The sequence below is a fragment of the Manacus vitellinus genome, unplaced genomic scaffold (genome assembly GCF_001715985.3).
Source record: "Manacus vitellinus isolate BGI_N305 unplaced genomic scaffold, ASM171598v3 scaffold_99_pilon, whole genome shotgun sequence".
In the NCBI taxonomy this organism is placed as follows: Eukaryota; Metazoa; Chordata; class Aves; order Passeriformes; family Pipridae; genus Manacus; species Manacus vitellinus.
In genome coordinates this window covers 920,651-942,163 of record NW_021940916.1, presented here as the reverse complement: position 1 = coordinate 942,163, position 21,513 = coordinate 920,651, and the positions used below count along the sequence as shown (strand labels likewise).

At 48.2% G+C, this 21,513-nt stretch overlaps 1 protein-coding gene across 7 annotated transcripts in view; it reads right to left on the bottom strand.

The window, feature by feature from the left end:
* CELF5 (CUGBP Elav-like family member 5) overlaps positions 1-21,015 on the bottom strand; it is a 39,512-nt gene extending 18,497 nt beyond the window's left edge. The window contains exons 1-3 of one of the 7 annotated variants that reach the window (XM_029965367.1): positions 20,932-21,015; positions 14,984-15,066; positions 1,798-1,849 (exon numbers count right to left, since the gene is read on the bottom strand). In XM_029965367.1, coding sequence (XP_029821227.1) covers positions 1,798-1,849 — 52 coding nt within the window. In that variant the 5' untranslated portion in view covers positions 14,984-15,066; positions 20,932-21,015. Of the gene's footprint in view, positions 1-1,696; positions 1,775-1,797; positions 1,850-3,914; positions 3,922-5,527; positions 6,091-14,983; positions 15,067-20,931 lie in introns of those variants that run through there. The other 6 variants (XM_029965366.1, XM_018086634.2, XM_029965364.1 and 3 more) reach the window with 6 other exon arrangements.
* Between the last annotated feature and the right edge of the window lie 498 nt (positions 21,016-21,513).

Below are 21,513 nucleotides of genomic sequence, written 5' to 3'. Positions count from 1 at the left end.
CAGGGCCTGCTATGTGTCTCTCTGGGCTGGGAGGGCTGCTCTGCAGCCACGTCTGACACTGCTACTGGCTCGGAGATGTTGGCACCAGGATGACTGGCAAAGGCTTTTCTAGTCTCCTATGCTTTTTTTTTTTTAAAGACTCATTAATAGTAACCTCAGATATAATAACAGAATTTCTGAATTAGTCGGAAATCTGGGTTGCAAATTTTTAAAATAAATGTGGTAGGGGATGGACTGACTAGTTGAATCCAGAGGCAATGTGAGGTGTCAGTGAGTAGTCAGCCCTCTCTACACCCACTGCAGGCATCTCTAAAGAATACTTCATCCACTCCTAACATCATTTTCAACAGTGAAACACCCTGAAGGAATGGTCTCTTTATACTGTCTATAGCACCGATAAGGACCTTAAACTCAACCCTGAACCAGGGGCTGAAATAAGGTGAGATGAATCTAGTCCTATGTGGTTTAGGAAAGCTATTTTCTTTGGAGGCTTAAGTCACAGTCCTTTTCGAAAGGAGCATGACTATATGTAGCATTCCTGGGATTGTCAATATAGGCCAAGAGAATAAATTTGCCCAGACTTCAGTAAAAGTTATCCCTTGAGTAAATAACCAAAAGTTACATATTCTATTTGGAAAAATGATCTATCTGACCTAAACAATTTTTTTAAAAGGAGGATCACACAACCGTAAATATACACATTCATACAAAATATTATAAAATATATCTCATGTTCCTGACAGTGCAATAATTGAAAGTCACTGCAAACTGTTTGGAAATTTAAAACAAAAGCCTTCCAAATCTAAACACCGCATGCAGGACATGCTGCCCCACAGCACAAAAAGCACCACACAAATCCTCCCCTTGCCTCTACTAAACTGCTTTCAGGGGCAGCACCAACAGCACAAGGCATGGAGAGGCAGACGTAGAAATGGAGAGAAAAGGAAAAGAAATATATCAGTAAGACAAGGAAGAGAAGAGAAATGAATTAATGGATTAGGAAAGGGCTGGAGTTGTGAACCCTCTCCACCTGGAGAAGGCATTTGAGCTGCTGAGAGCTTCCCATTAAATTAACAGATTCTTTCTTTCCCAGTCTTCCAGCTCTGAACTCACTGTATGTTGCTCTGACCAAGCTGGTCCCCTGCAGGCTGACAGCACCTCCATTTCAGCATCCTTTCCCTTCAGAATTATTTCTCCATCATGTGATCTTTTCTGCAATGGCACTGCAGCCCTGACAATGTGATGGGGGCTGCTGCAGGACCGAGAGTGGGAGGCTGAGACAGTTCAGCAGTAATGGGAGAGGCAGAGGAGTGAGCTGCAGACAGGAGAATCAGCTGTGGAGCAGTGAGCTGAACATGTTGAAAAGCCAGTGCTGCTGCAAGGATCTGGCTTTTATTGGGTTGATCAGGTGTACAAATGAAGAAACCTCTTCCCAACAGCTTACACCCTCCAGGAGCCTCCGTGCCATACACCGAAGTGCAGGTCTGCTTCAGTAACCTCCTGGGACAGGCACTGTCAGGCTAATAGTACCCTCAAAGAGCTGGGAAAGAGAGTAGAGTAGGCAGCCACATTATCACCCTTAGGATTTGGGGTGCTGTCAGCTGCGTGCTGTGTCAAGTTGAAGCTTATCCCTAGGCTCTCCTCCTGCCCCGCTCCCCCCCCCAGATCTCTGCCACATACAAACATCTCCTCGTACAGAGTGCAGGTAGAGGAAGGCAGGGTCAGGAATCTCTCTCTTTTCCTGGTCCCTCTCACAAGCATAAAGCCACCAAAGGAGAAACAAGGAGAGATGACAACTACCTCCACGGCTCTCGCTGTCTGCGGGTTTCACTTGAATTGGGCGCGCCATCTGCAATGAAAGAGAAATGCAAAGGGTTAGAGCTTGGCCCATCTGCCCAGCACACGGTGCTGATGGCAGGGGCAACAGGGTGCCCTTTCTGCCTGCTGTGCAGAGTAGGAGCGTGACAGAAGGGAACCAAGACATCGTGATGGCAATCAGTACATCCTCTTGGAGAAAGAACTACTTTTCAAAAAGAAACCTGGCGCTTTTCCCTGCTCAGCTGCTTGCCTGAGACAACAGCTCTCCTAGAAATGCTCACCATTCATAAACCTCTGCTTCCTAAGATGCTGCAAGTGGCAAAGAAAGGCCTAAGGTGAGACTATGCCTGGAAGCTCTTCCTATGTCTACCCTGACTCAGTGCAGGCATGGCCAGCTCACCTAATTGAGCCACTTACTCTCCTTGCAGAAAAGAAGAAAGACTGCCTCTGACCTTGGTTAGAAGCAGTACAGCAAGCAGGCATGTCATGTTTCCCCTTCCCCAGCCCTCATGCAGACAGAGCTCTGTGCACCAGAATGGCTGTTGAGAAGGGCAGTGATGCTCTCAAGCAACATCTCTGGCCCTCAGGGACAATGCTCAGGTTAAAAGTGGCAAAACTCCTCACACTTGGGTGTGGAGAAGAGCTTTTTACCTCTCTTGCAGCCATTAGTGTCATCAACAATAATCCAACCACAAACAACAAGCCTGAAGGGTAGCTTAGCTCATGTGATATGAGGAGTCTCCAGGTAAGACAGAAGTAGCTGCATTAAGGAACCAATAGCTTCAACTGTCTGATTTGCAAAGTAGGGCAAAACTCTTATCTGCTGGCAGGTCTGCATGTCCTGTGCTGCCCAGAGAGGCGACTGACAAGCTGTAGCCTCCTCCCCAGCTAGCAAGATCCAACTGTGCCAGAATCTCCTCCGAAGAATGGTGCACAGGGCAAATTTCCACATTCACAGCACATCTCACTCCATGTCTCTCAGCATCATTCAGACAGGCTGACAGTGACCGGAATCAGTGACATTCATAATAAAAACCAATCAGAATATCGCAGGTGAGGCCTGCACAAAAGCTGCAGGTCCAGGCATAGTCTGTCCCCTCTCTTAGGAAACACCCCCAGAAAAAGCAGCAACAAAACATAAAATGAAATCAAGCCATAAAAGCCACCACCTGAAATGTGTTTAGAAGCCAGCATGCAATATGTGGAAGGCTGTTTGTCTCCAAGCGGTGGCTGAGCCAGACTGGCCAGAAAATGGAGGTAGAGCCCACATTTACAACAGCTGGAGGAAATCTGTGAAATAAGTTTGCAGTTCACAGAACAGAGAGGCCAAGCTGCTGCCATGCTACACCTTGATAGGCAGCAGTGCCAACTTCACTTCCCAGGAGGTGCTGCATCATTTAGGGAAGAGGGAGAGGCTGCAGGTCCCTTTTCCCACTCTTCATCAGCTACAAGGATTTGCAGAGCTCCCAATACCCTGCTGCACTGCCATGTGGCCCCAGCACTTCCAGCACTGGCACTCACCAGCCTCCAGGCTGCTGCTCCCCCCAAGAGCTGACAAGGACCTGGCATCTCTTTCATGAGCTGAGTGGGATGTGGGACAGGGATTCAGAAGTATGCAGTCAGAGATTGTTCCACAAAGCCTCCAATTTCCTTGCTGAGAGGCAGAGGCTCCTATCGCTGCTCAGGGTCCCTGGCAATATGCCTGCGTGAACTGAGGCTGGCAGTGCTCTGGGAGCAGGTGGAGTGGGAGAGGGCAGGCAGCCCAGATGTGTGCTCGGTGCATAGCCAAGAGGGGCAGCTGGCTATGTCACTCCCCACTGCTCCCACAGCACTGATAAATAGTTTTGTTTCTACCCAGGTTGCAAAACCAGAACTAAACTAAACTGATGGAGAGGGAGACAGAGGGACAGACTCAGATCTCAGCTTCTACGAGGAGCAAAGCCATTTGGGGGTAGGAGGGGTAGAAGGGCTGCTGTAGAAGCCAAGAGCTAGTGGGCACACACATCACCCCCCTCCAGCACCACCCACCCAGGGATGCTGGGGCTGAGGGCAAGGAGTCTAGAAGGACAGGGGGAGGTGAGGGGGAGGTTAAGCACCTGAGGCCATCTCCCTGTCCCCTCCCCCAACAGGGCTGTCACTCCAGCTCCCAGCACCTAGGATAAAGGAGGTGTTGTCATGGAAACGGTTTTTCACCACATGGAACCTGACATTTGCCGTTGCCATGGAAATTAGCTCTTGGGGGCATTCCCTCTGCTTTGCACAATAGAGACATTTTGATATGATCTCTGGGGAGGGGGCCCCCTCAACCCATCTGTCCATCCCTATCCTTCCCCCCATCTCAGGGACTTCATCCCAGGGCCAACCCCCAAGGTGGTGAGCCCCGGCTGGCCCCACTGAACCTGTGAGTGCACCCCACAGGGCCACAGACCCACAGTGGAGTGACACACTCACAGCAGGGCCAAAACACCATGCAGTGGCAGCAGAGCTGCCAGTGCCAGAGTCAGCACAGTGATGTGGGTCAGTACTGGTGCAAGTCTGGAAGCAGCATTTGGCACAAGAGGAAGAAGGGCTGCCCAGGGCAAGATCAAGCATGTGTGCTGCCCTGCACCCCACATCTTCAGCCACAGCTCCTCTCTTGCCTACCTGACACGGCACCTTAGGCAGGCACAGGAAGACTCTCCCTCTGCCCACGTCAAACCAAGCTCTCAGTCAAGGGCTGCCCATTTCCAGAGGCCTTGCCAGCTCCAATGACTTTGAGGGACCCCCACCAACATGAGGTTGGGTCTCAGGGCTGATCTTCATCTGTTCTGGAAGATATGGGTAAAGAGAATAAAACAAGATACAAGAAATTTTCCAGATGCTGAGGCTTGGAGAAGAGCAGCAGGATTCTCTGCCCGCTTCTTCCAGAAACAGCAGGTCTCCCAAGTGAGACAGAGGCAGCATGGTCCTCCTTGCAGAGAAGTGGACACCCAGACACTTCCACAAACAGGACACCACCACTTTAATCCTTCTAAGTCCCCCGTTGCCATCAAAGATGAACAAAATATCAAAGGCATCTCAAGCACAGGGAGCCCACAGCTGCTTAAACTCAACCACACAGGTCTGAAGACCTTGAGATGCATCCCTGTGGGGTCCTAAACTTTGTATACAGGTCTCAGACAAAGAGCTCTGTACCCTAGAGGAATGCACAGAAAGGATGGTCAAACTTTACCTCTTCCATTTGAGGGAGAAAGCGAGTAACAGGATAGCAAGGGGGTTCTGGGCTTACACAGCAAACTCTGGAAATACAAATTCTTCTGGCCTCCAGTTATCACCTGAGGCTGCACAGTGATCAGAGAACACATCTGAGTAAGAAAGCCATATTTGTACATGTCCAACTGGAGCCAGAATCCAGCAGTCAGGATGTGCCTGCCATAATTCCAAGTGCAGAGCAGATGGACATGCACTGACACACATGCCTTTACCACACAAGAACACAAACATAAGCAAGCACACATGTGGCATGGAGAACTTGAGCAAATGATTTATGAGCCTGCACCTGCCTTGCTACCTGAGCTTTATCTTACTTGTTAAATCATGCAGCTGAGCATTATTAGTCTTCATTTCCTAAGAATATCACATTAATATTTAGCACATGCTGTCAGGACACCACAGGCCAAATGTCCCCCACCCCAAGCCCTTCACACTCACACTTCACGCTCCTCCTTACCCGCTGCTAGCGATAGTCTAAGAGCTGTCTGCTCCACGACCCACTGGACTCAAGAAATCTTCTGGAGCCACATGCAGCAGTGGACACCAGATGGGCAGCACATGGGAGGGGGCAAAGCTCCCATTGTCCCTCTCCAGATTCTCCCTCACACTTGCCCTTCTGGCTGGATACACACCTTCCCTTTTCGAACACAGCTGTCCCTCACTCTGCACAGCTCACAGCTCTCAGAGACAATGATTCTCTGCCTGCATTGCTCTCCCTCTCGCAAGCCCCCAGACTTTGTTGGCTTGCTTTCTTGGGAGCTACTTTCTTGGTGGGAAGCAACTGGCCAGCTGGATAGAGGCACAAAGCCATCCTGACCTCTGGAGCCTTACGTGCTACAAAGCACAGCAGCTACACGTCCTGCATAGCCCTCAGGGAGCAGTGAAGAGACACCCATGGTAAGGGAGTCACTGCAGCCCAGAGGAGCCTAGAGATTTCTAGGGAAGATGCAAGGGTGACAGGCCTTGCTGGGAAGTGCCTGAATTACCTCCTACCCCATTCCCAGTATCTGCTCAGCATAGAGAAGTGGGGAACAATGCTCTGTTTGGGCTTCCTCCCTGCTTTTGAGGAAATGCTCCCCACCTTTGTAGCACTCTTGGGATCAAAGATCTAAGGAAAAATCCTGGCCCTCCTAAAGTCAGAGGATGCTTTGCTATTTGTTTCACCAAGGTCAAAATGAATGATTTCTCTCACCACCCCCCAAAAAAAGACTTCTGGAGGTGAACTAGCTCCCTGCATTTACATCAATGCCCAGCATGAGCTGTCAGTCATCTCAACAATCTGGGAGCCCTGTTCTTCAAGGAGGAACAGTGGCTCCCAGATATCGCTTCCTCAGCTTTCAAACTGCAAAAGCTGGATAGAAGGAAAAAGCCCTCTGGGACAGCAGGGCAAGCCCCTCTATTAATTATGAGTAAGTGATGTAAAATAGCCCCTTAGGTGCAATGCATAGTGTTAAGAGGGTCAGAAGCAAAGACCATGAAACACACAATGCAGGCTGGTTCCTCTGGGATGTCAGGAACCAAAAGGCACCCAAGGCCATTGGCAGAATTAGGTCCTGAGCTCTTACGCTTTGCAAATTGTGGGCTGGTCCTCTTCTGGCCAGTTAAAAATGCCCTGCCTAAAGGATCATAACCACATCTAGCTGGGCAGAGTACATAAATATAAATGCTAATTTGCTCATTTGGATTCTGTTTCTGATCAGGAATGCAAGCAGGAATGCATTGGTGCCAGTCTCAGTGCTTGAGTATCCTACTTGCATCTTTCCACTGACATCTCAGTGTACCTTAGTCCTATCCAGGAAAACCATCCTTCTCTGAGAAAGAGGACTTGTCTCACACAGGAACACAGGCAACATTAGTACCAAACACTGTTCTGGCACAGTTCTAAAGGCTGCTTATGAATTCACCTCATTCAATCCCATTATGAAGGAAACAAGGATAATTATGAGTATTGTGTTCCAGGTGGAGGAATCGAAGCATGTAGTGATGAAGATTGTGCCGAAAGTCTGTGGCAGAAGCAAGATGTGAAGCCCAGAGTACAAACCACACAGCTCCTGCCTGCATGGCTAGGGCTGTGACTTTTTGCACAAGCAAGGAAGATTGTCGAAGGACCTCACCCAACTGCTTTGTGCCACCAAGAAGAGGACTCATAAGCTCATAACTCCTCTCATAAGTTTCTTTGGGAAGCATTTTCCCTATCCCCAGCACAGTGGGCAAACCAGGCAGAGCAGGGAAGGTATCCCCCATTCCCCACTGAAGCTGAGTGAACTCAGGAATCAATAAGCAGGTATCTGAACAGCACGAGGGCCACAACACACATGGACTACTGCTTTGCTTCTTGGATTCTCCGCTGCACCATGTTCCTTCTCCTGTAATGCAGTCAGACACCCCTGGCCCCACTGTAGCCAGTTCTGCTCTGGAGGAAGACAAGCAACTTAACACCATGACTCAGAAAGCCTTGGATCACCCTGGTATCTCTAGGGAAGTGACAGCACCATTGCCGTGCAAGAACACCAGACAACCAGCAGGGGGGTCCACCCAACTTGGCAATTCCAGCTCCTACTGTAGAACCAAAGAATCATTTGGGCTGGGAAAAAATCTTTAAAATCAGGTACGTAACTGTGTGGCAGACACACTTGAGTGCAGTCCCTCATGACTCCACGATCAGTCAGTCTGTCCTCATGGGGCTCCTTGCTTGATGTTTCAGTGCACAGCAGGGCACTGCATTAAGGAGAACACTGCATGATCTGTTGCCCTGATCTCTCTCTTGTGATTAGTGTCACTGAAAGTCAAAAGAGCTTTTTTAGGTGAGAAGAGGAAAGTGCTAACTTTCTCAAATCCTTTTCTAGAGGTGCTAGGCAAGTTTCCTCAAGAGGCAAGAGGAAGAAAAATCCTGGGCCACATTCAGACAAGTACTCTTCTGTTTTCCAGGGGGCTTTATAGCAAGGCAGAGAAGAGTAGTATTTGGCTCCAAACTTCCTCCTGCTCCTCCCCACTGCTGCAAGAAAGGGCTGACAGAACTGAAAACCCAAAAAACTGCTCCAGCAAGTTCATCAAGACCACAAGAGATCACTCTGGGCTCCGAAAAGCCATGGGCCTGAGGATCCAGGCATGGCTGGGTGGTCAAGCCCACAGTCCTGCATCAGCTGCAGAATTTTACTTCAGCAGAGACAGAGACTTGCCCAAGGAGGCCCTTGTGACAAGAGTCACTTCCAGCAAGGTGGAAAGTGCTTAGCAGGCCTACAAAAAGCAGGGATAAGATGTAGGTGAGATGGGTCACCAAGTTACTAAGAGCAAGTGCAAGAAAGTTGCAGAGGGAAAAGCTGGGAGCACTGCCACCCTCAGCTGGCTTTGATCATTTTGCTAGGCTGGTTGGAGAAGACACCCAACACTCACCTTTCCCTGTGCTCATTGGTCCAGCAAGCATGCTCAGGTGCTTCTCCATGCACAAGCTGGAGCCCCATGGACCCCAGCAAACTGGGGAAGGGCAGAGCAAGGGCAGTGAGTGTCCGAGCTAGTGACACAGTGGGTCTGTAGAGGCTGCAAAGGCCTCTTACAGGTGTGCTGGCAGGTTAACAGGCTGCCGTTGCTCTGGACTTGTCATCTGGGGACATCAGCAGCTCCTCAGTGCAGCTGTGCCCCAACTTCTTCTCCCCCATGGAAGGGTAATGGCAGTGGCCAGGAAAGGCATCTCTGTACCATGGTGATGCAGAGGTGGCCAAGCAGGAGGACCCTTTGCCTGCACACAGCGGCTGCACCAGTTCCCTTGGCAACCGTTAACATTAACAGTCTGAGCAGTGCAAAATCTCCAGAAATAAAGACCTGCCATGTGAAAATCCACAGTAAATGGGCCCAAGCCCCAGTGCCACTGAATGAATCTCCTGAGCTATTTCTGGGCTGAACAGCAGAAATTATGGCTGATACTAGATAAGCTGTTTCCTTTTAGGGGTGCTGACAGACCAGAAGAGAGGCCCCAGGCCTGCAGGATCCCCTTGAAGATAGTCAAAACTCATCTGGAGAAGGCCCTCAGTGATTTAACGTAGTTAGCCCTTCTTTGAGTGGGGTCTGACCAGAGATCCCAGAGGTCTCTTCCACCATAAATTACTCTTTGATCCTATTTATATCCATATTCAAAAACACTCGTGCAGGCACACACATCAAATGACCCCAAACAAGGAGATGGGAATGTGAAGCCTTGCTCGGAAGGGTGGGTGCCTTTGCAAAGACGAAAGGTCTGTGGGGGTTGGTGCATAGGTGCATGTGTGTTCACAAGCACAGGTAAGCGTGCTTACCAGGGAACACATCAGCTCTGGGAGACAAAAGTCCAAGCTCTGTGCTGCAGGGAGATGCGAGGGCCTGGTTGTGCAAAGGGCAGTCATTTCTCTGGAGAAAGGAAGGCCCCTTGTGCACAGGACGGAGCCTGCACGTGTGCACTTGGTCAAGATGCGGGAACAGGTGCTGATCTTTAATTTCATTATTCTTCCAATTCCATAGGCAACAGGAGCCCAAGTCTGCTTTGGAAGCTTGCTCTTCCCCAGCCTCTTCGGTGTTGGCACTTCACTGGACAGCTGCCTTGCCGTACGATATTCTCAGCCCCTTAAGCCAAACCCTCAACAGCACAAGCGTTTGCAATCCTCCCTGCAGTGAACAGGCACATCTGCTGCTTCTTGTCCAGGGACTGCTTTAGCTCAGTACCTTCATGTTCTGGTGCTGCCACTTCAGTGAGATAGCCTTAGCATGCTCTCTGTATCATTACCTTCTACTGATAACATTGCACAGCTCTCAGGAATTTGCCAGTATTGTCTATCAAACCTGCAGGATGGACATGGGAAAAACTTCTCCACCCTACCCTGCCCAAAGGTTCAAGCTGCAAAGATTAACAAGTGGGGCCCAGCTTCAGTCCCCAGCCAAACATTCAGGTCACCTACTCCACTTCTCAGCACATCCCCCAGCTTTGCCAGCCACAATATCCCATAGTGTTCACATGAAGAAACTTTCAGAAATACTGGTCCAGGCTGCCTTCACATCAGCAATTGTACAAACGAGAGGGAAGGGAAGAATGAGATGCTATGACCTCTCTACCAAAGCCTCTCCAGTCACCTGTGCTCCTTTATATCATCACGGGCTCTGGATCTTGACAGATGGCTCAAGTGAGCCCTTGCTCCTGGCAGCACAGGAGACAGCCTACCCACAGGGATGCCCTCTGCTCAAGCTCTGCTGGGTCTCTGCACTAATCCTTGTGCCCAGCCATCTGAGTTAGTGCTGCAGCATGTCAACCCCTGGTGCATTCCCATAGTCTCTCTCTGCTCTCATGCTGCTGCTCTCTGTAATTTTCCATTTCTGCGTCTCTGCACCCATGAGTTCTCCCTATGATGTAGCCACATTTCAGTACTCCCATCACTGCTTTTGAACTGCCCGTATTCCTAGCTTGGACTAATACCAATTTCTGCCTCTTACTTGCCTACCTTTCAGCAAGCCCTTCTTTGTTCTGCATAGAAATAAAACTGTAACTGTACCTTGCCAGAAGAATTACTTTTCTAAACCTCCCCCCTCCACTTCCTCCTTTTATTCTTCTTCCTCTTCTTCAGGAGCAATTTTATGTAATTTGCAACTGTCTGGCTGCAAATGAAAAGAGACATAAAGTGTTTCTGCGAAATATTGAAAAGCTGGATGCTTTTCCCACAAGTTTCACTTAGCAAGAGGCTTTAACTTGCTGTGTGATCACTGTATGTCATTAATAACCTCTCCAATTCCTTTCAGAACTCAGCAAAGTGAAGGCACAATCACGAATCAAAGGCATGGGTTACGGAGTTATAATATAATTTCATCAAGCTAAGGAGGAGTGTGCCAGTGAGTGGGGAGAAGGTGAAACACCACACTGTTAAGCTGGTTGGCAGCTGAAGAGGACACTAGATTTAGGAAGAAGTGTTAAGGGCCTGATTTCCTCTCTTCTTTTCAGATCAGAAGATTTTTGCCTCTGTTCAGCCTGTATGGGTTGTGTGTCTTTCCCCAGGCCCTGCGTACCGAGGCCACAGAGGGAGCTGCTTTCTATTTTGTTCCTCAGGCATATCCATCTCCACCTCTGATGGGCTCAAAAGACTTAACAAACTGCTTTACTGGGACTGAGTCAGACTTAGTTGTGCAGTTCTCCAGCCTGTCCTCAGGGAGCAAAACTGGGGAACATGAAATGGGATGTTTGCACACAGCAGAGAACATTGTGGAGGGCAGGGAGGAGGAGTGTGTCTGGCTGGGAGGTAGTGCTGGGCAGAGAACTGGCCACGGTGCTGGTGCTGTCTAGAAACTGCACAGTCCCTGTGAGCAAGGTGCCATGTCCTCCCCGCCTGTCACTCGTACCGGACTGGGGCAGTGGGCAAATTCACCTTGGCTGTGCTGAGCTTCACAAGTCACAGTCCACATCACAGGGTGTGGAAGCAGGTTCCCTGCCTGGGTACTCCTCTTGCCCACCCCAGCTGACACAGATACTTGGCATCCTTTTAAGCTCCTTAGCGAGCTTGGGTGATAAGACACTTCCGCTAATTCACCAAGGATGTGCTTCACCTCACTGTTCTAGGAAGCTCCATCCTTCCTTCCCCAAAGGAATATTCACACATTTGTTATTTCCAGACTGCACTGACAACAATTCAGCAGCTGTGAGGGCAGGACAGGTGTTTTAGATAATACAATATGCAGCTGACTGTACAGGTGAGATTGGTTGAGTTACTATCCCTGGAGTGATTTAAAAGATGTGCAGATGTGGCACTTAGGGACATGGTTTAGTGGACTTGGCAGTTAATGGTTGGATTCGACAATCTCAGAGGTCTTTTCCAAACTAAGTGATTCTATGATTGCTGCTTTACACCCTGAGCACACTAGCCCATACAAAAGGGAGTAAAAGCCAAAATTCTGTCTATCTCAGAAAAAGAAGCTAAGCCTTATTGTCAAAAAATTAGCTTTTTAGTGTTTAAATTCCATTTAGTTACCATACATCCAACAGCCCCTAATTTAAAAACAAAAAAGAATTCTGATTTCACAGAAGGAGAACTTGCCAGAAATGCCACAGGAGCAAATAGAGATCATGGTGATTCCTATTGATTATATAACTATATATAACTATAAATACAAAATATAACTATAAATATAAAACCTCAGGAAAGCTACACTGCACTCGTGGCCCTGCAGGAACAACGTGTCCACATTCTTAGATGGGCTGACATCACTGGCATCAGACCTGGAGGGCCTAAGCAATACCTCCATGGGTCCAGATCTACACGACAGACTTGGAAGAGAACCCAGAAGTCCTGCTCCAGCTACCTGATCACAGCCTAAGGATCTCAGAAACCATATCAAAGCATTTCCATAAATCTGACCTCACCAAATCCTCAGTCTAGACCTAGAAAGTCATTTGTCTCTATTCAGGTTCATGAACTGTTGAGATCAACCACTGCTCTCTGCATTGAGACCAGCAAAGGAAGGTACTTGGCCACTTGTGGCATCTATGCTTGCTTGGTAGTACAACAGTAAGTGTAGGATCAACAGAAGATCCTTCCTATGCCAGTCTGATCCCTCGTTGTCTCTAAATGTGCTGATGCTTGTTCACGTGTTCAGGTACAGGTTTGTGTCACCCTACACTGATGTCATATACCCTTCAACTTTCTTCCTGCTCTGTGCAACAAAGAGATAGCGTAGGGGTAAAATAAAGAAGAAATCACTTGTTTACCAGACCACAGCCCAGTACATTCTGTTCTCTGCCCTATGCTCAGACCCTTGCTGTATTTCTGGTGATAGGCTTTGCCATAGAGTTTAACAGAAGATGATCTAGACGCAAATGTACAGAGATGAAATTTTACGGCCTTGTTCCCAAAACAGGGAAGCAAATACCCAGTACTCCCATCTATGATTCATTTCAGGAGTATTCTCTGTGATCAGCTGGATCAGGGGGATGGGTAATGCTATACAGACACAAGCAAACCTGAAAGCTTCCTCAGATCACCCAGCCCATGTCCATGCCAAGACCAACTCTATGTGGATCCGGATGGAGGTCTGTTTCATTCTGGTAGTTACAATCTCTAAATGACCACTAAAATGATCAAAGAGAGAGGGAATCATTCCTTCTTGGTCATTGAGGGACTTAAGAGAAACTAAATGTGATGAAGTGGTGTACTGACAGCCTGAAAATAAACAGTTCCAAATGCCGCACAGCTCATCTTCATCCTAATTCTGAAACATAATTACACCACATTGCTCATTAACTGTCTCCAGACAAATATGTTCAAAAGTACTCTCTGAGCAGACTTCGTACTGTTCCCAGGCAGCTTCTTACACCTCCCTTAACATAAAAAGCCTTTAGATCACCACATCACAGACACATTGCTGCTTCAAATACTGCTCCATGCAGCACAATATAACTGAGAGCACAGACAGTAGAGAAACATGCAACAAATTCCCAATGTAGAACTGTAGCAAAACTGAGATTGCCTTGAATCCACCAAGCCTCACATGAATAACCTCTCAGAGACCCTCTGCAGGTACTAGGTAGAGATGTGTCTGACTTCCCCATCGCATTAACAGCATTGCACCATGATTCCTCATGACTGTTCCTCCATTCTTTAACTTGTTCTCACAGACTCTGTCAATTCTGCCCTAGACCAACACACACACAAGACTACATTGCTTTAGTCCAAAAAGCTGACCATTTCCTGTCACACAAAAATAATTCAAGGAGATTTGAGCACCTGGTTATTTTCACTCTTTCTCCTGGTCGTCCCGAGATAAAGATCCTGTTAAGTGAGAATTAAGTTACATGCATTTTCCAGTGCTCAAATGCCAGCACAGGCCCATGCAAAAAGGGAGCAGAGGTAAACAAATACAGAAAAGGACGTGTGCGTGGGGAGGTCTTGAGGGCAGCTGGGAGAGACGAGGGAAGCTCTTTGGACCTGTATGGGTTAAAGAGAAAATGTTATGGCTAAGAATTCCCAACCCCTCTCCAGAGACCCCTGGTTTACATTAATTATTTTGTTGCCTTGAGCACTCAGAGCCTGTGTGAGCTTCTATCTAAAAGTACCCAACTCCTCCTCCTACTCACCTCCAAATGAATCCTTTAATGTGTGTGATCAACCCCCTCAGCACAGCAAGGGAACTGCCCAGTCGAAGCTCTTAAATCATACCAAAATGGGAACAGCAACAATTCAGAATTCCTTTCAGCTTACCAGCAGGTCCCAGGGAGGCAGAGGACTACCCTGCAAGTAGGGACCTGTTGCACAGTGCCTGGCCTCCGGGGATTGATCCCTACTGCACTTTGCTCCCAAGACCAGCTGTGGAGGGAGCAGGACCCACGAACAGCCACTTCAGCAGTCCTGGTCTCACCTATATAACCTATTTCTCTTCCAAACAGTGGGATGTGGCAAGTGTATTTTTTTCATCTGATCCAACTCCGACACAGCACTAGAAGTCTGTCCAGGCTCCCTGCAGGGCAATGGCAGAGTAGAAGCAGATGCACCAGGAGGTGCTGCACACCTGGAAAAAGGGTCTGGTATCTTGTCTTGTCTCGTGTGAGCATTCCAGCATGCCCACTGTGCAGGCTGTGACCACGCTCTTCACTCCAAAGCCCACAGCTCCCTAGTGCTAGGGACAGATAGGTGAAGGCGACATGTCACACCACAGAGAGCAAAGAAGAGCACAGAAACAGGCCTGGTCAGAGCTACACGGGGCAGCCTTGGCCAGGCAGAGGAAAAAAGCAGCAGTTCTGTGAAGAGCAGCGCTGTGCTTCCACTCCCATATCCCTGTTCTAACCCCTGAAATACACTTCTCTTTCACAAGTAGGAAAATTAATCTAAGCCACTTCTCATCCTTGCTCCCTCCCCTGATAATCCCCCATTTGCCTGCCCATAGCATCCAGACACAATTCACTGGGACTTACCCCTGGCAAAGTCTTCTGTTCATGCAGTGCTGTCTGGGCTTTGATGGCAGAGTCTCTGGCACAGTACGTGAGGAATGCACAACCTGCAGTGGATACAGCAAGTGTCAATTGCGGATGACAGGCAATTGCGGATGCACATCAACACAGATGTTAGATAATTTGGTTGTGTCTAAGATTCTAAGGAAAGAGACAAAGAAACAATGTAAAAGGACTTGCAGGCCCCATCCATCCTCCCTTCTGTTAAGTCCTGGAAAAGGGTCCCAGTGAATCAACTAGGTTTGACACAGGCATTGGACAATGAGACACAATGGGAATGCAAAAGGAAAGCTAATTTGGTCTGTGGTAGAAACAGTCCAAAACACAGGGATCAGAGGAGAGGCAAGGACCAGTATGATTATTGACTTAAAAAAAAAAAAAAAAGAAAAAAGCAAGAAAAGAGGAAAAGTGTCTGGGATTTTAGCCTCACACAAAAACTTCATGATCCAGATTCACGAATCATGGAAAGCTATAGAAGGGCCTCGTGTGCGATAAGATGTGCACAAACACATATCAACATACATATATGCATGACAAAGGAAATCCAGAGACCAGCAAAGCATAATGCATTCTTCAAGGGCCAACTTAGGAAGCAAGATGAAAAGCACAGGGAAAAGGCCAGATCCTGACATTCTTAGTCAAGATATGACTCAACATCTTAGCTGAATACTGGAGCCAAGGGAGGAGGGGAAGAACTATAGCCTCTCCAGGAAGAAGAGGGATCATCTTTGGGTGCTCTGATGCTTAATCAAATGAAACTAAGCACAGGAAAAATCTGGCTGGTTATCAAGAAACATTTCCTAGCACAAAGAGATTTATTAGACTGTGGAACGATCTCCCCAGGGAAGTGCCTGAAGCTCCATCACTTGAGTTGTTTCAGATGAGGATAGGCAAAGCACTGGAGAATAGGCTCAAACACTAGAATGTGTCTGACCCCCTCATTCAACCCCCCTCCTATTGGCAGTGGCATTTCACATCCTAAGCAAAGGCAGGACACGTCCCTTTGGCTGTTGCTAAACGTCTATGTCTACACTGTTGTGCTGGGGCTGCATTGTTATGGCCCACAGAGGCCTGTTTTTCTGCCTCCATGTTCTTGTGCCTGGCTTGGGGTACTCTAAAGCTGCTTCAGTTCTCCATGGATCCAAAGGTGGATGTGAGACAGGGACTGTCTGGACCTCTCCCCTCCACCCCGGTGGGACTCCATCGTACACAACACTCTGGCAGAAGTCAGCTGCTCAGGACAATCCCAACACATGGCAACACGATTATCCTGTTCTTCCATCTCGACTCCAGTAAGTTGCTGCAGCTAAGCAAATCACATTTGTCCTCATATCTCTTGCTAGGGAAAAAAAACTCCTTGGTTTTTAACCAAGAATTCTGCACCAAAGTGAAGCGTGGGATCAACAGATAATTTAACAAATGCAGTGAGGCCAGGAAGCATGAAGGTAAACTTCACTTCTCATGGCAAAGGCAGCCAGATCTGTTGTGTGGGGGTAGCACCCCTCTGCTTTCACTTTCCCCACATAGACTGCTCTGATATCAAGCCTCAAAAGCACCTCTGTAACCAGAGAGCAGACTTCTAACAGACTTGAAGGCCTGGTAACCAAAGTCTCAAACACAGATGCTTGCCTAAGACCACCTGCTGCTCCAGTCTGCTACTTTGCAAGTCACTAATCCGGGTCAGGTTTAGCAGACAAAATGCTGAAGTCAGGAGCTGGGAATAAGCAACTTATTCCACTAAGAGCTTCAATGCATTGGTACTATGTGCATGTGCAATGAAGACACCATCCTTGCCCCAGGAGCATTAACCATCAAACCTAAGAAAACTAAGGATGGGAGAGGAGTTAAGTCTACCTGAAGCGATCTGCTGATTTAAGCATGCAAACCCCATCCTTGAGTCCCAAATTCCAGCGCTCAAGAATGTCAAAACTGAGATAATATGCACCGTCAGGCTCAAAAGCCTCAGTCCACGGGAGGACAAGGGAAAAATGAGGATTGGACAAAGGTACACCATTGAGTGGGGATAAAGGAGATACACTCCTCACACAGGGATAGAGTTATTTTGCAAGGTACTGTCATCATGCCAGATCAGGGATTTACAAAGTCCAGCAACCACCAGCACCAATCTGAAAAAGTGCCATGAATCCCCTCCCTAGAGTCCTCTGGTCTTTCTCTTCCCTACAGTAAAAGCAGCCCATAACACTGTTCATCTTTTAGGTGCCTAGGTATCCATACCAAGGGGCAGCAGCTTCTGGAGACAGAAACATCCTGCCACTGTGGAGCTTGAAGATGCCTCACTCAAACTTCAGTCCAAGGGTAATCCTCGCTGCTGCTCTGCTTTACAAGGATATGGATACTTACTCAACAGCATCCAGCTTGTACTCCTTCCCTTCACTCATGCATGAAACAGCACTCAGGCAGCCTCTAACAACAGGCTTGTCTTGGTTGGACTGGGGCAAGGAAGCCTATAGGCACAGGACAGCCTGGTCCACTCCTCCATCCCTGAGCTCTTCATGTCTCTAAGCTATGAGGACATTCGACTAATTCATTTCAATCTCATTCTTACTTCCCCAATGGCAAGAATCTGGGAGGCTGTACTGGTTGTGGAAAGGAAGGAGCTAAAAATGTCAGCTACATCTTTTGGGAAACATGATTACTGTCCTCTAGAGTCAGGTGTTTTGGAGGTAGGAGGCAGGAATCAATTCCATTTTCTTTGCAAAGCCCTGGTCACAAATACAGGAAAGGGTTTGGCAGAATCACTACACTCTAAGCTGCATTGTGTAAACAATTATTTGGGGAAAAGAAACTTCCTTCCTGAAGAGACATTATCTCTTGCACGCTAGTTCTTCAACTACCCCCTAGGATGCTGTGACAGGATTCTGCTTACCGTGTCTTTCATGGGTTCTTTGGACTCCTAAAACTTTGAGCTTAACAGTCACCCAAGTATCTGCTCAACAGTGAAGAGATGTCACTCTCACTAGGTTTTCTCACTTCCACATCTCCCGCTTTAGTTAACAGCAAGCTCAGACTGACAGGCTTATGACCCTTTGGGCACTTCTAACACCAAGGCAGTTATGCCTGCTGAGACATGGGACATGGTGTTAAAAAGTGCTCAGGGTGTTAAGAAACGTCAGCCTGGAAGGCCCTGGGCAGTGCCAGCGACCCACGTCAGCACAGGGACACAGAGCAGCACCCAGGGCACTGTCTGTAAAGCTGATTTGCAAGAGGTCCACGTGATTAGAAATCATAAATTAAGTTGTATTATAAATTCTGTATTACACTACTTATAGACTGTAGTATAGTGATTCTGTTTGTAGAAACCTTATGCTATTCTAATAATAAATTCTGTGCTATAGTGATCAGAAAATTCTGTTAAGAAAATGAAGCCTTAAGTCAAATTTTAAGTTTAAGCTCTAAGCTTTTGACTATGACTTATTGCCATCACCATTCTGCCAAAGATCCCTAAAAGAACCTCTGCGCCCCGTCAGCGTCAGTGATACCACCCTACTTTCACGGGCTCCAGGAGGGCCTCCAGCTCCCTAAAAGCACAACCCAGCCTAGTTCCACTTGCACAAGACTGCAGAAAAAAAAATATATTCTGTGCCTGATCCTCCCTACAAATCACACATTGACTCTGGAATTTACAGTCCCTTCAGATCCTAAACATTACTCCACACATAAGCAATCTAAAGCCTTGAGCAAGAAAAGGCTGCCAGTTTGTAGAAGAGAGGGATCTCTAGATTCTGCTCAGCATCAGAAATCACATCAAATACTTCAGCAGGGGAAGCATGGAGTCAGCAGGGAGCTAATCTACAAGCCTGCAGAAGCTGAGTCAAAACTCGGCTGCCAGCAAGGCGAGTTACGGCTGAGGGTGCTGTTGTGTCCTTGCCCTCTGGAAAAGCCACCCATCTGTCCACACACCATCCATTCACCCACACACCTGCGGGAGGGCTGCTCCTGCCTCTGCCAAATATTTCCCTGCACTTCAGTATCTCACACTCCTGAATCTCCACTTTCCTTACTGTGAGCACTCCTAGGAAACCCATCAAGTTGACACTTGTAAAAGTACTGCCTTCTGCCTAATCCTGGAACACAAGGCAAAAAAACCTTCCACTTGACTCTCCCTACTCAGTCTCCTTTGACCCATTCCAAAAGCCTGTTCAAAGACCTCCCTGCTCTTCCCATGAAAATATTAGCTTTGAGACAAACACTGCTATTAACATGCAAATATATCTGTGATTAACATATACAGAAAAACTGCCTCATGAATAATAGTAGGCTGGAACACCATCAACTACCAGTGAACAGGTTGCTGAGACATGACTAGTCAGGTACTAACAAAACTATTTCATAGCGGAGCTCATATCTGAGATCTGTAAGATCCTCCTCTGCCTCCACCAAATTCATCCATTCTCAGCATCCATACAGGATTGTCCTAGCCAGCTCTTGGACTCTGCAGCCCAACTCACATCCTCCTGTCCCCAGTAGGCCTTTTCCACCTTTTCTTCCTTCCTGGGAGCAGAGGTGGCTGCTCAGCTCCACATCAAGCTGTAAGGGAATACAAAAGGACCTGCTGGGCTTTACCAGCATTGCTGGCTTCTCACACAACTGCTTTCTTCCATTTTTCCAAGGGAAAAAGCAGATGGAAGCTGCATGTGAGCTGTCAACTAGATCTCGCTGTAGATCAGGGAACATGGGGAGAGAAAATTGAGTCTGTTGTTACAACTGCCCCAGAAAGGTTATGGTTTCTGTACAATGCAGGAATGAATACGCAACTGTCCGGATTTGCCACAGCATCCCCTGATCAGGGACTGTGATGGTGCTCCAGGCCACTGCAGCTCCTGGGTCAGGCTTGGCACCCTCCAGGACTGCTGATGCCAGCAGCTCCTCACCAGGATGGCCTTCTTGCACAGAGCCCAAGCCAGTGCAGTCAAACCTGGTAAGATGGGATTGGAAGGCAGGGGTCAGGGTGGGCTGGACTGTGGGTTTAATTCCCTCACCACAAGCTAACCCCTCCCGTTCCACATCCTTGTGAAGAAATTACTTCTTTGGAGAGGTATATTGCCTATTCCCAAAACAGGCCAAGGCAAACTCATGCTACCAGGGAAGGAATCCCAACCTCTCACTTCGTACAAAACAGGACAAGGAGGTGTAGAAACTACCGTACAATGGCCACCAGAGAACCTACACATCTCAATAGCCTTTTCTGGGCAGAACAGAGCACCTGTTCTGGACAGAACAACCCATGAGCAACACCACAGCATCCACGCAAAAAAAGTCAAAACCAAAAGGATGTATTTATTTTGCTGCAGAAATCTTGCATTTAACAGCAAGTTAGTATCACACACATCTGACTAATACCACTGCTGCCCCCTCTAATTTCCATACCTAAGCAGATCCGTAGAATTTGTCTCCTGCCTGGAAGTTGATCTCAGACCACGCAGTCTATATTTAAGATATCACCTGAAATGAAATGCACAACTGCCTTTTGCCTTGGGCCCATTCTCCTCCTTACTGGGTTTGAAACCTTGAAACTCACTGGCAGCAGGTTTGGATGCAGTTCCTTGCACACAGAGACACACGCCATTCTTGTGCTCAAGTTACAACCAGATACACTTCATCTAAATTCAAGTCAGTCCAGCCCCCACAGGCTTCAATGAAGTGTTTTCCTTTTGTGCTGGAGTTAGATTTGGCCTTTTGTTTGAAAATAAGCTTGTTTTTCTCTTATCCTCTTTCCTCTCTTTTCAGTCTAGAACGGTTCAAGTTGCCAAGGCACTCAGTTTTCCTTACCCATCCTCCTAAATCTGAGGCATCAGGACTGAACACGACACACACCAACACACGGCCCCATCACGGATCATTTTAGGGCACAGCAGCCCAGGCTGAACACCGACAGCTTTCAGGGTACTTACCGTAGGTTCCCTGCAGGTTGCTCTACTTGTGCCAGGGAGTGGGGCTGCCATCACCCCCTCGGATCTTACAGCAAACAACTCTCTGAGTTTCCATTCCTGGCTGGAGTGGTGCTGGTCACAAGATCCCAAACACCTGCCAGGGTGGCGTAGAACTGCTCCACTGAAGGGAGCGGACACCCTGAACGCGACAGCTCTTCAAAATACAGCTTTCAAACACAATAAGCACGGCTAAAGGAGCCTGCTCAAACTTTTCAGCATCCACTAAAGGTCCTTCAGCAAAGGAAAAACCCTTCATCCCCCCCAGCCTGCCACCAACCAGGCACTATCTATCCTAAACGGCACTGACAGCAGCAGATCCGTGGCCAATATCCTTTGTTGTGTGGATTTTCAACCCCCAGTGCCGTACTCCTGCCGGGGGCGGCCCGAGCCCCGGGAAAGGGGGGGGGAGGTGTGCCCGGTAACCCACCGAGGCTCCCGGGTGACCCGCGGCAGCTTCGGTCCGCCCCACGCTGCACATCGGGGCCTTTGTTGAGCCCCTCACAACCCGGCGCCAGGCCCCAGGGGGCGGCCGAGGCCGGGGGA